The following is a 14,124-nucleotide window of genomic DNA, read 5'->3' as shown; positions in this document are numbered from 1 at the left end:
TTTTCCTATTAGAGGCCCAGTGTCCTCATTCACACTTGAACATGAACAAGAGATATCCAAGAAAAGTCTGGAAAAAGCTCTTAGAGTGCTCCAGCAAAAGTGATCTGTGGTGAGCACCTTCCAAGTAAAAGGACAAAAAAATCAATCTTTCTTTGTCATTGTATCAGTGGATGTCCCAGCTACACTGACCTCCTCTGTTGATCTCCGGTGATAACGACCTGTGTGTTGCAGGACGAACGCTTCCCCGACGGCACAGGGCAGGACTCAGGGATCCATGTTCACTCTGTCCTGTGCCTCCCCATCCTCACTGCCATCGGGGACCTCATTGCCATCCTGGAGCTGCATCGGCACTGGGGCAAGGAGCCCTTCAACCTCAGCCACCAGGAGGTCAGTCTGACCCAGAAAAAACACACCAAGAGTGGGAGGCTGGAGCAAGGCTCACAGAACTACAGTTAGCCTGGTATTCACCTTAATCTGGATCTGTTTAAGATCTCTATTAGCCTTGTCGGGTTCAGTTCATTGTAGAAAACACTTAATAATACTGTATTTTTAGTGCTAATGTAATAAGTCCTGTAAATGACTGTGCAAAACATACAGGTTTCTTAAGTAAGTATAGTCATGTCAGCTTTCCATAAACAAACCATTTCTTCACAGAATATTCAAAATTATATTATGAGGAATTTATTTTTAAACATCAAACATTTTTTACATTTTTGGTATAAAATATATAATATTTCTAAAAGGTGTACAGTAGGTATAACAAACTTGAAAATTGTTTGGGACAGTTTATTTTAATGTTATTCAAACCTGCGTCAATTGATTGTTTTGGAAACTTGGAAGCAGAAGAACGTATTTGCAAACAGTTATTTACACATCCACCAGACCCACAGCAACAGTAGCATGAATTTGAAGTCTTGTTACCAACTGACTAGTCCAATAGTTCAATTTTCAGTCTACTTTTAGCACTGCTTTGGTCTATACTAAATCCTGAGCAGGTAGCGTGAAGTGTGTTCATTAAAGCTGTTATTGCTGCAGGAAAAGAGGTCAATGAGAGTGATCCAAAACATTAAAATTGAAGGCTGCAAAACCAAAACAATTAGCTGAAAGATGCTAAAAAGCTCTGTAGCATTGAGGGGAATTGCAGTCACATTAAATTCTGTGTGTTTGTCACTATAAGCGACCCCTTTCACATTACACTTATTCATACAAAAAATATCTATTAGCACAGCTTTAATTTTGCATTACCCAACTTTTAATCCACAATACTAAATGTGCCGACTTGGCAGTGTTACAGGTGTGAGTCTGTGTCCCCAGATTGACTTTGAATATGTAGGCTTACTGGCTCTTCTGTGATTATGAGACGTGCAGAACAGATTATGTTGAAAAACCCAAAGGAGGAAATATGATAAGAACTGATTAAACATTGAAAACGTGTGAATGTGATTATTTCATTTTTGCTGCATTTCTTTGGAGCTAAGCTTCACTTTCTTTTTCCAGGTTGCAACAGCTAATTTAGCATGGGCTTCAGTTGCCATTCATCAAGTACAGGTGAGCAAATGTCCACAGAGGATTGGCTTGAATATGAAATTGCACACTGCACACAGCTGATATACTGTAACACTTCACTAAAGACTTGTCTGGGAACAAGGTGAAGCCTACCTGTCCCACTTATTATGATCTTGGATGACTTTGTTTGTTCTGGTTCTGCATTGGTGTTTTTAATGGGGAAATCCACTGTGTACAGGAACTGGGTTGTCACTGGGCCCAGTCCAATCAACTAAGCCATAGATTCAACAAACAGCTCCCCAAGGACGTCATTACGCCCCAGTGCTGTTTTTATTCGAACAGATAGCATAACACCTCAGAGAAGGAGCGTCCCACTGCAGCGGCGGTCACAATGGACCTGTGAGCCTCAGCGAACAGTACAGCACTGCAGCACTCCTGGGTTAGCTGCTCGCTGCAAAACACTCTGTTGTTACTGAAACTCATGAAGGTGGCCCACAGCCAAGTGTGTAGACAGCAAGTTGGTTTGTTTACAGTAAACGCAGAGTGCTGTATGTGTCCTGTGAGAAACGTGTGATATGTCTGAGTGACAGGTCATGACCTATTTTTCTTTATTTCTAGGTGTGCAGAGGCCTCGCCAAACAGACTGAGCTCAATGACTTCCTACTAGATGTGTCAAAGTAAGAGCTGCTGTTGGGACAGTTTGCCTAAAATATTTAAATATTAACGTATTAAAAGTGTATGTACACCATGTTCTTATTTTAGTCTAAGTATAACACAAGTACGATATGGGCTCTAAAGTGAGATAGTGTCTCATCTTTTTTCATGTCAGGTCAAAGGTTAAATAAAACTTTTGTGCTCACACAATAGAATAATTTACTTGGGCAATGTAGCTTTCATGTCTTGAATGTGAACGTCATCAGAGCTTCCCATTTGTCAAACATCTCAATGCGCCATTTCTTCTTTTCGCACAGAACATACTTTGATAACATTGTGGCAATAGATTCTCTACTTGAACATATTATGGTGAGTGTGATTTCTGCAAGTATGTGTTCATTCACATTGTCTTCAAGGCTACACATCCTGGGAGTGTGTGTTAGGTTATGTGTGTTAAAAAGAGTAATAATGCTGCTGTAATACAGATGCACACAGGCCATCTTGATACCAGAGGGGCACTGCTAATGTTTCCTGATAAAACATGCTTGTTGGCATTAATAATATATAGTAATTATAATAGTAATACTGCTTATCATAATAATAGTTGTAATTTGTTATAATAGATACTTAGACATACTAAATACATGTTTAGACTTAGAAATAGGCAAGTTTGTCAGCTTGCAATATTTGTTCTACTCTGCAAATCTAAAACAAATGTAATCTGGATGAGTGTTAAACATGGTTTTCATGTTTCTTTTACTAAAACCCACCTCTCTGTTTGTATGTATTTGGTTGCCTTGTGACTGTGGTGTCATCTCAGGTCATTCAAGTCATCCGGTTCAAACACTGAAATGAACTGGAATGACCTGTAGTTATACTGTGTGTGTTTTTAATTATCTACATTTAACTGTTCCATTCAAAATAAACTTTTTAAACATCAGTGATGTATCTGACTTAACTAAGTTGCAGGTGCTAGGCGTAATTTTCAATGTTTTCTACGATCTTCCGCACCCTCAATGTTGCTGATAATGTTCTGTCCTTGTTGTTTTTTTGCAGATATATGCAAAAAACCTGGTGAATGCGGACAGGTGTGCACTCTTCCAGGTAGATCACAACAACAAAGAACTATACTCTGACCTGTTCGACATTGGAGAAGAGAAAGAAGGCAAACCTGTCTTTAGGAAAACCAAAGAAATTAGGTGTGTAAGATTTACACTTTTCTCTTCCAGTGTCCTGAATAAAGAACTCATTTTATTTTGATATGGTCTGTGTTGTTGTTTCATATATTATTATATATTATATTATATATATTGATATAAGTCTAATTTTTTTCAGTTTATACATATTTTAATAGAAAAATAACTCGTTTATTTTTGAGTATAACAGTTGGGTTTATTGTCTGCACACATCCAAACGTGTGTTTTCTGCACATAAAAGACATTATTCACCATAGTATACAGTAAATATGGTCATCTTGTGACATGCTTCCAATAAAATTTTAATTATTAGAAAAACTGGGGGAAAATTCAAATCACCTGCTATAATTTTTCCATGTAAATATTGGCTATTTGTGGTGTAAATTGCTTTTATGAAATCAGGTATTTGCATGTATTTTCATATTATTGATTTACCCAGCACAGACCTAACGCTTGTCCTCTCTTTTTCCCTGTAGGTTTTCTATAGACAAGGGAATAGCTGGCCAAGTGGCTCGGACAGGGGAAGTCTTAAATATCCCAGATGCCTATGCAGACCCACGGTTTAACCGGTAAACAAACAGATCCTGCAATAAGCCATTTTTACTTACCTTTTCCCTTATATATGATTATCAACAAACTAATTAACTTTCTTCAAGTTGACTTTAAAACACTGTAGTCATTTTCAAAGCTTTCCTTGTACAACAAAGTGTAAGTTCTAAGCACGCTGTGTTTGTTATGTGTGGTTCACATTATAAACTTACATAAACACTGGGCTGAATGTCAAACTGATGTTTCATATTTTTGTATGTCTTCCTTAACAGAGAGGTGGACCTTAAAACCGGCTACACCACACGGAACATCCTGTGCATGCCCATCGTGAGCAGGGGGACCGTTATAGGTGTGGTGCAGATGGTGAACAAGCTAAGCGGAAGTGCCTTCACTAAAACAGATGAGAACAACTTTAAGATGTTTGCTGTCTTTTGTGCTCTGGCCTTACACTGTGCAAATGTGAGTAAACTGAATTAGTCTTAAAATATTTAAACAACTTCTCCGACTGCAAAAAACATAATCCATTCTCTTTGTATCTGTCTGCACAAGCCTGCTCTTTATCTTTTGCAGTGTAGGTAGATGACGTGAAGATTATATAACACTTCATGGCCATGAATACTCGATCCTGATTGGCTTATTTTCAGATAACTGCACCTTTGACGTAGTGGCCTCATCCGCGTCCTATATTCATTCTTATAGCTGGAAGGCTTGTTGCAGCTGTTACTAGGCTGCGGGTTTCCCTATTTGTCAGAGTAGTAATTTCATTTTTCCTCCAAGGTTGACAAAGATAGTGCCAACTGCTTCTATTTAAGTGTGCATTGCTCCAAAATATGAATAAAACCTTTTTATAAAACCTTTTTTTTTTTTGCCAATGATGATTATCCCTTACATGGAACACACACAAGCGTTTCATGAATCATGCTAACTCTGGAAGCTTGCGTTGTGTGGTCTGTCAGTCAGAGCCTCTCCTCTCTGTGGGGCCTGACTCACCATCATCTCGTGCGACAAACTTACGCAGGAGCAGCGTCACAAAGTAGGTTTTAAAATTGATGAGGCATGTTAATATTTTAAGACAAGCAGTCTGCATCCGTCCACTGACAGGATTTATGTTTAGCTGTAATTTATGCCTCGCGTCTCTAGGAAACTCACTTAGGCCCAGCTCCTGATTTATGGTGATTTATGGTGGAAGGTGTGAGGCTTGGCGCATGTACCTGACTGTCTTATTCCTGCCTGTCTGGGATGGGGACATGGATAAAAACCAGATGTGGAGACACTTTTTTGGAGACACGCAGATAAAATATGATACAGGACTGTTGCGGATAACTTAACTTTGTCTGACCCTTGGAAATTCCAGCAGCGATACTTAAAGAATTCAACCGAAGATGGTATTTATAGCGTTGGACTGTCGACATTTTAAAGACTAATACCTGTCCTCTGATTTCCCCGTATGTCTCTGCAGATGTACCACAGGATCCGGCACTCTGAATGCATCTACAGAGTGACAATGGAAAAGCTGTCTTATCACAGCATCTGCACATCAGAAGAATGGAAGACCCTTACCCAGCTCAACCTCCCTGCACCCATTTATAAAGAGATCGAAACGTGAGTGCCCTTTCAGGTGCAATGCTACGGTCGCTATCTCTGCTGTGACCCTGAGTGTCGTTGGTCTACAGTCACGTGTCAGTGAAAGTGACGATGACAGAGTCCAGACCTGTGCGAGTCCCCTCATATGTTCCTCTGTGTGCTGTACATGCTAATTTAAGACTCTCCTCCCATCTCTCCACCCACCCCCTTCTCCTGCAGGTTCCACTTTGACATAAATCCCTTTGAGGAGATCTGGCCTGCTGTTTTTATCTACATGGTTCATAACTCCTGTGGAAAGACCAGGTAAAGTGTCACTTTGCCATGACAATGAATAAAATGAAGTCATAAAGTAAAATTCTTCAATGTCATTGTCAGTTCTTTATCAAAGCTTGGGGTGATTGATCGTTACACATCCTGTCTTTCCGTGCGTAGCTTTGAGCTGGAGAAGCTGTGTCGGTTTACCATGTCTGTACGGAAGAACTACCGACGTGTGCCCTACCACAACTGGAAGCACGCAGTCACGGTGGCACACTGTATGTACGCCATCCTGCAGAAAACCCCTGAGAAGTTCACAGAGCTAGAGGTTTGCTCCTTATTGGGTCTGGGTTTCACTGATTCTAGAGAAAAAATAAAACATAAAAAGCTTTTGGGGTCCTTTGTGATTTTTTTTCCTGTCTTCCCACTCTGGTTTACAGAAGAAGGGTCTGTTGATAGCCTGCCTGTGCCATGATCTGGACCATCGGGGTTACAGCAACACGTACCTGCAGAAGTTTGACCATCCGCTGGCTGCTCTGTACTCCACCTCCACCATGGAGCAACACCACTTCTCTCAGACCGTCTCCATCCTGCAGGTAGAGCTCCATTATGCAGCACCTAATGTACAATTCAATTTCTTTCCTCATTTATCAACTTTTTAATTCTAGTATATTTTTACCTTTTCATTGATTAAGCATATCAGCATATCTCTGATTTGCTTAAAAACATGCAGACTGTGGGCAAACGAATGGAAATACCAATGCTAAATAATTTAACGTACAGTAGCGGGAGCATGTCAAAAATGACACCATGTGTGGACAAACTTCAACAAAATAAAGACAGATGGCCACTTAAAAACATAGTAAACCGCCCTCAGTATTTGCAAAAATACATAACTTTAAACACCTCTTTTTACCACAGAGAGGATCCTAAGAGACTAAAACCACTTAGATAAAAATCAACCTGAATTAAGTTAATTTGCAGTTTTTACTTATAGTTGTGTTTTTTTCATGTAAGAGAAACAGATAATATTCATATTTATAAGTAAATTTTCTTTTCATGCACGCATCCTGTAACAGTAGAAATACTCAAATTAATATATAATTTATTTTAAACTATGCACACGCATGCTGTCAATTACAGATCCATAGAAAGGATGGTATGATTTAGTTCTGAGTGCCCCCTTGTGTAACGTCTAGGATCTGCTGGCAGGGCGTGAACCCTGAGATGAACTTGAGATTACAACCTGTTGTAGTCTAGCTGAGCTGAACGCCTCATAAGTGGAGCTTTTGCTTTTTTATTGATCTCTTTGTTTCTCATAGCTGGAAGGGCACAATATTTTCTCCAACCTGAATTCCAGCGAGTACGAGCAGGTGTTGGAGATCATCCGGAAGGCCATCATTGCCACGGACCTCGCCCTGTACTTTAACAACCACCAGCAGCTGACGGAGCTGCTGACATCACAAGCGCTGGACTTCAACAACCACTCACACAGGTCAGGTCACGACGACTCACACCGGTGCACATGTCAGGTTGGGATCATACCCGGATCTCATAGCATCACACAGAGAAATGTGGACCTGGCGTGCATAAAACAGCACATTGAATTTTTCCACGCGGCTATAACGAGGCTTTGCTCCCCTCCAGGGACCGTGTGATTGGTCTGATGATGACAGCATGTGACCTGTGTTCTGTTACCAAGAAATGGCAAATCACACGACTCACAGCCAACGACATCTATGCTGAGTTCTGGGCTGAGGTACAGTGGGATACTGCTGGAGTTGAACAGTTTTAGTGTCATGATCGTGCTTCCAGTCTAACAGTCAGACCTCTGTTAGTACTTGTGAATGCTGCTACACCAAGCTGTCTTAAAATTTGTGAGGCGCAAAATAGTGTGGTCTAGAGGTGAAAAGGTTTGCCACAGTATGCAAAAATAAAAGGATCCTTCTCTCTTTTATTTTGTTCATCCACAGGGAGATGAAATGAAGAAGATTGGGTTGCAGCCGATCCCTATGATGGACAGAGACAAGAAGGACGAGGTTCCCCAAGGCCAAGTACGACCAGCACTTTTACTCATGTGTTTCTAACCGTGTTTCTAACTCTCTACCTCACACATACACTCAAAACGTTTGAAATGTCTGAATTCTGATGGTATAATATTTAGACTTTTATTCTTTTTGGAAATCCAACTAGCCTAGCTAGAGAGACTCAAGACTGGCAGCCACTGCCATTTAGGTTTGGCAAAATATAGAGGAAGAGGCGAGGATGTAACATATGATACATATTTTAGTTAATGAAATGTTAAAACATGTTTACTTTGCTGTGTAATGGCTACAGATTCTTACAATTGGAGAATGTAAGAATAACTTTAGCTCTACAACAACGATAAATCAAAATGTTACAAAAATAACCATTATTCATTCATTAAATTTTTTGTCAAAACCACTATAGAGAGACCAAAGGGCCTCATAGGTTGCCTTCTCCTGGCCTAAGCACTTCAAATCCTCACCACACACCTCTCGTGACAGTCCTTGGTCATAAATAAGCTATTATAAACACATCCCAGACAACAGAGAAAATTTAAATGTGATGTATGTGTGATGCATTTCTGATCTGATTCTTGTCATATTGTGTCCAAAGGTGGGATTCTACAATGCTGTTGCAATTCCATGTTACACAACACTAGCGGAGCTTTTCCCTCCATCCAATCCTCTTCTAAAAGCCTGCAAGTGAGTGAACAGTTTTAAACTTTAAAAAAAAGGCCTGATTTATACTGTTTTTGTAGGTCGAAAACATAAAACAATCAAAGAGCTCCTTCACACAATATTGTCATGCTGATTTCACATCTGATATGGTCAATAAATGCACTGACAACAGCTTGCAACAAGTGATATGTGTGCTGACCTCATCTGACCAGCAGCCGTTGGCCAGAAGCATAATGATTAGAAGTGATAAGGGGTGTGTTTGTGTTTGTGTGTGTATAGGCGCACATTCCAAACGTTCCACTGAAAACACAGACAAAACACACAGGCAACCGTACTGATATTAGATTAAACTAAGTTGTGTAGTGTAGTACTGTAACTTATTCAGATAGACACAATTTCATATAGAATTCAGTGTACTAACAGGAAAAGTTTTCTAACTCAGTGCATCAGTGTGTGTGTGTGGTGTGACATTGTTTATCTGCATACGTGCATGTTACATTCGATAAGAGTGTAGGAATGTATTTATATGCGTAATTTCTGCTTGTTGACCAAGATCGTATTGCACATTCGCCTGCCCTTCCGCTGGTTTTTAAAACGCTGTGACCTTGATCTGCGGGGAATGCAAACAAAGTGAGCAGTGTAATATTTAAGCCCCGGCTATACGTCAGCACCGGCTCTCGGTGGGCAGCAGGCCTAGACCCCGCGGAGCCCGAGCCCTGCTGCTTGTTGTGGGATCCGCCACAGACGTGTAAACTGCATCAGGCTGGCTAATTGAATGGAATGGCAGCAAAGGGCAGCACTCTCTGCACTCTCTGCACTCGTATGTCAGCCTCGATTATAGCACAGAGGGGGAGAGGTTACCTTCATGACAACAAGAACTGATGGGACCGCTACAACAGATGACTAATGAATTACACTGCCTGTGGTGACATGTGGTTACAGATTTGGTCTTTAATTAATTGCCAGTGTAAATTAATTATATTAAGTTGTTTAATACAGTTTGATTTGGTTTAATGCAGCAGTTTGTTCACATTTAATTTGGATTTCTTCAGAACCATAATGATATTATTATCATGTTGGTATCTTGATATTTCTGTCTCTGTCTGTCTCTAACTATATTTTAACCATAACATTTCTAATATCAGATGCACACCCTTGTGGCAGCAAAGTGTTATAATGTTGTGGGCTAAATAACTAGCTCCATCAATAGCTCCAGTAGTACATTTAATTTTCATTCAAACAAGAAAACTGAACACAGCAGTGGATAAGAAACAAATATACATCTAATAATAGTTTAATCAAATCAAAAAGCCATTATTAGGCTAAAATGATCAGCATTTCATTTCAGTGTTCTTGTTTGAAATAACTGTCAGACACATTATTTAAGTTTAAAATGTCTTTGATTCATGCTGACATTATCCTCTTACTTCAGATACTAAGCCACGTCTTTGCACTAAGACATCTTGTTAGTAGCATAGCCCTGTTTGTAAACCCACAGCATGCAGGGTCTGAATCTGATGGAGGTGCTGTGTGTTCTCAGGGAGAACCTGAGCCAGTGGGAAAAGATATCGCGGGGAGAGGCGGAGGACATCGTGCCCAGCAGGCCTAGTGATTCAGGCCCTGTCAAGGTGGACAACTGACTACCAAAGGGGTTGCTGGCCCACCAAAGGAATACAACCTGAATCCTGCCACGGACCTGGTACTCTGTAGGGGGGGGACCCACATCCTGTGCTAGCAGGAGACGGATCAGCTACAGGCAACTTGACTTTGAAAACACACAGTTACCTCATTGGGTGACGGAGGTGTCAACACTGACGGTTTCACCGATCCCAGAGACTGACAGACAGCCGATGGGGAGGGACTTCAACCCATCACCCAACATCCACTCAGCTTGGGAATTTATTTGGTAGAATGGACTTGTGCCGTTTTTGGTTGTTTTATTTTAGCTGTTTTATGTTATTTTATGTTTTTTTTTTTTTTTATTATTATTATTATTTGAGCTGATTCTTTCATGGTCTTGTATTTGCAGAGGCCTTATTCTGAACCTTTCACAGGCTAGAATATGTGAAATCTTATTGTTGGTTCAGGCTTTTATTTTATTTTTTGAAATGGTACTGTTTGCCTTCTGTGGTAGGTTTATCGTACGCGCACTACTTCAGCAAGGTATTCCCAGAGACAGAAGGAATGTGTAGAGCAGATGTATGGTGTAATGCCACCTTACTGAGAAGGTGGATTTCAGAATGTTTTTTTTATTACTTTTTGAGCAAAAATCCTTTGCAGTACTTGAATAAAGACATAACAGCCTATTCTAGGTGGAGATGGCAGAAATCCCCTGCAGCATATTGTACAAAACATGGATGAACTGTGACAAGAGGAGTTAGATAATGTCGACACTTGTGAACACAGTCACAAGAGAGTCACAATGTTTCTCCCTGAAGTGGACCCCACAGCACTGCCCCCGGCCCCCCCTGGCATTTAGGAACCTGCTGCATAGTACATCAGCTTTCCTCTTGATTAACAGGATCTGATCCCAGGCCAGCAGTAATAGTAACATTTGTAGGACCGAGTTCACAAGACGAAAAAAAAAGAAAAGATGCACAGATAGCATCTGTTTCGCATCAGTTATAGTAAGCCGAGACTGCATACAATTGAATTTCCACTCTCATAACAATTTTCACGGCGCTATCACAGCATAAATTATTTTACACTACAATCTGGTTCCTCCTCATTAATCAGTAATCATTTGTACAACCATGAAAAAAACACAACTAAAATGAGGATAGTGTCCCAGCAGAGTATAAAGAGTTGTGTGTTTGCAATGACACAACAAACTTTGCCTCCTAACTATTGTATGTAATGTCCAGACAGCACCCTAATTTATACCACATGGTTGAGACGTGATGAATTACTGAGGTTTAAATTAAATATATGGTGATGGGTGGAATAAGTTCTCTCCTTGACATAGATAGGTGTCCTTGCAGGTTAAAATCCGTGGTGTGAAACATTTATGACACTGAACACATTTTGCTGTTGATGCCAGGCACAGCAGCTAAACAGAAGCACGAGGTCGGCTTCATATTTTCCCATAATGTCAAACGTGTTAAGATAAAGTGCATCACATGTCTATCTCTGGGATTGCAACCTCAAGAATGTTGGTTGACTCTTTGCAGGTGTGTAACAGACGTTTCCCTCACATCCACGACCTGTCGAAGGAAATAAATCCTCCTCCTTTACGCTGACTCGCCAACATCATGCAAAGGGGGTACATTTGGACTCTTCCAAATGAGTTTCCGAGATCTTCCAAAAGACAATTAGTTTTGTCTGAAACTGTCATTCCAGTGGACATTGTCCCTCCAAGACTGAAATTACCGCTCAAATAATTTGTTTGTACGACTGGTACTGTGGCCCCCAATGGTGTGAATGTACACTTTGATGAATGTTTTGTTGATTGCAGATCTTTGGTGGTGGCAGTTTTCCATGATGTGCTCTGTCTTACTTTTCAGAATTGCTTCCAGTAAGCTTCAACCAAGAGCAACAACTAGCATGCACCTAAACTGAATTTATATATAAATTTGCATATACGGTTATAGGTGTATACTGTGTACAATCTAGGAATTAGTTTGTACAGACTGAGATGTATGCTCTGATGGTGCTAAACTGAATGGCAGTCATGCACTTTCTGACTGGGTGTGTACACTGTGTGTGTGTGTGTGCATGTGTGTCTGCGTTTGTGTGAGAGAGAGAGAAGCTTTTAACTGTCTCTTTCCCCCCTCCAACCCCACCTGAGAACATGGTTAAGTCCATAACACTGCACTGTCCCTTCTACTTTTCAGCACCAGTTATATCCCATTGTCTGCACTATGTTTAGCTTATAATCTTTATCATTATTATTATTATTGATGATTATTATTATTGCTATTATTACTATTGTTATTTTCTTAATTAGAGTTAAATTTAAATTAACTTATATTTTTTATACAAAGAAAAATAATGTTGGCCTTTTTGTTTTGTACAAAGTAAACATTAAGATAAACAAAACGGTCTAGACATGTTACTGTTACCCAGAATAATTGCGGAATGTCTCAACTGTAAATGTAAGAGCAGTAGCCCAAATGACTTTTATTAAATACCTGAAAAATATGTCTCTGTGCCAGATCTTTATTTCATGTTTGAATGATATTTTTATTTCATTGTTAATGCATACTATTCTTTTGACAGAGCTGCAGTGACAGTGTTGGGTGACAATGTGTCACTCCTGATTGGTCAGCGTGTTATTGCACTCAATCAGGAGCATTTGTTTAAATTAGGATCACAGTCATTTCTTTCTGCTTTCTTTTTTTTGACTGAAAGGACTGTAATCTACTGTACATATGGAGTAACATCTCACACCCCATTTTAAAACTACAATAATGTAAAACCATCTAAGATATTAAGATGCATACTTTTTAGTACTTAATATACAGTATATATTGGCTACTGGTTACTTATTTTACTACTGATCCATTAATTACTGCAGGAACTACAGTAATTCCTCTCTTTCCTTTTGAGCTGTTCCTGCTGTCATCTTGTACCACGATATGATCAACGGAAATACTGTGAAAACTTTATCAGAAATGGCTGCAGTACTATGCGCCTTAGTTTAAAAGTTTTATACGGTGGCTGTTGTTTGAGGGGAAGGATGGAAGGAGTATTCATGAAACGTAACTTTAGAGTGTTTAGCAGTTAATATGGGGAATATTACAGCCTTTGAATATACAGTATCATCAATGAAAATAAATGTTTTAACCCTCATTATGTATTTTATATGATGGTATTAATTACAGACAATTCCAAAATAGCAGCTCTTCAATAAAGTTTTTATTAACAGCATTCAAGCTACCAAGGTGACTGTTCTTGTATTTACTTTTTATTACTTTTAAATTCTTAAATTACCAGTAGAACATTAAGTTATCTATGGCTTTTATCAATCTCTTTTGGCTCTACAATCATAATCAGTGACCCTGAAAATGAACCTTTGTATTTCCTACCCACTGTCGTCTGCAGTTGCATCCTCAAACTTCAACAAAGTAAAGTTCTGGGAGCTTCTTCCATCCTCCACTGCATTATTTGATTTAACATCAACCGTTAATGGAGAACACAAGGATGCAAATGAATACAAACTCCATTGTATGGCCCTACTTATTTCAATGAAGCATAACATGTTACACTGTCTCTTCCCTCATGCTCAGCTTTGCCATCTGGGTGCTTTCCTATTCTGGCCGTTTAAGCCCCAAGGCCTCTCCTTCTCTTGCTCTCTCTCTCTCCTTCGCTTTGTGGGCTACACCCACTGCTGTGTGTTTACTTGCACTTGCAGTAACCCAATTATTGTGAATAACCAGATTAAGATAATAGTTTGATTAAAGCATTTACAGGAGTTTTGCAGTAACCAGATTTCCACAATAACCAGTTTACACAATTTGTCTGGTAATTAAAAGGATCTGTGGCAGCCCACAGGAAACAATTGAGTATAAACAAAATAAGAAAATCTTAGGAAATTGTTGGAGTCCATTATTTTCCACACTAAATAATCTACAGAGCACAAATCTGTTATTTAAAGACAGTGCAGAAACCACTTTTAAACCAGGTCATGTAGTATTATTTCTGGCATCAACAATGATGAGTCTGCTGACTTACTC

At 39.6% G+C, this 14,124-nt stretch overlaps 1 protein-coding gene across 2 annotated transcripts in view; it reads left to right on the top strand.

Annotated features, from left to right (window-relative positions):
* The window catches only part of pde10a (phosphodiesterase 10A), a 36,423-nt gene extending 23,847 nt beyond the window's left edge, over positions 1–12,576 (top strand). For both annotated transcript variants that reach the window (XM_035664065.1, XM_035664066.1), the window contains exons 7-22: positions 232–387; positions 1,498–1,548; positions 2,125–2,183; positions 2,478–2,529; positions 3,217–3,359; positions 3,833–3,925; positions 4,178–4,364; positions 5,365–5,507; positions 5,709–5,792; positions 5,922–6,072; positions 6,185–6,340; positions 7,067–7,239; positions 7,392–7,503; positions 7,718–7,798; positions 8,385–8,473; positions 9,990–12,576. In XM_035664065.1, the coding sequence (XP_035519958.1) occupies positions 232–387; positions 1,498–1,548; positions 2,125–2,183; positions 2,478–2,529; positions 3,217–3,359; positions 3,833–3,925; positions 4,178–4,364; positions 5,365–5,507; positions 5,709–5,792; positions 5,922–6,072; positions 6,185–6,340; positions 7,067–7,239; positions 7,392–7,503; positions 7,718–7,798; positions 8,385–8,473; positions 9,990–10,089 (1,830 nt within the window). In that variant the 3' untranslated portion in view covers positions 10,090–12,576. The remainder of the gene's footprint in view (positions 1–231; positions 388–1,497; positions 1,549–2,124; positions 2,184–2,477; positions 2,530–3,216; positions 3,360–3,832; positions 3,926–4,177; positions 4,365–5,364; positions 5,508–5,708; positions 5,793–5,921; positions 6,073–6,184; positions 6,341–7,066; positions 7,240–7,391; positions 7,504–7,717; positions 7,799–8,384; positions 8,474–9,989) is intronic.
* Positions 12,577–14,124: the final 1,548 nt, after the last annotated feature.

The sequence above is a fragment of the Morone saxatilis genome, unplaced genomic scaffold, assembly GCF_004916995.1.
Source record: "Morone saxatilis isolate NCDOM2014 unplaced genomic scaffold, NCSU_SB_2.0 Contig19, whole genome shotgun sequence".
NCBI classification, from domain to species: Eukaryota; Metazoa; Chordata; class Actinopteri; family Moronidae; genus Morone; species Morone saxatilis.
This window is presented reverse-complemented; position numbering and strand designations above follow the sequence as displayed.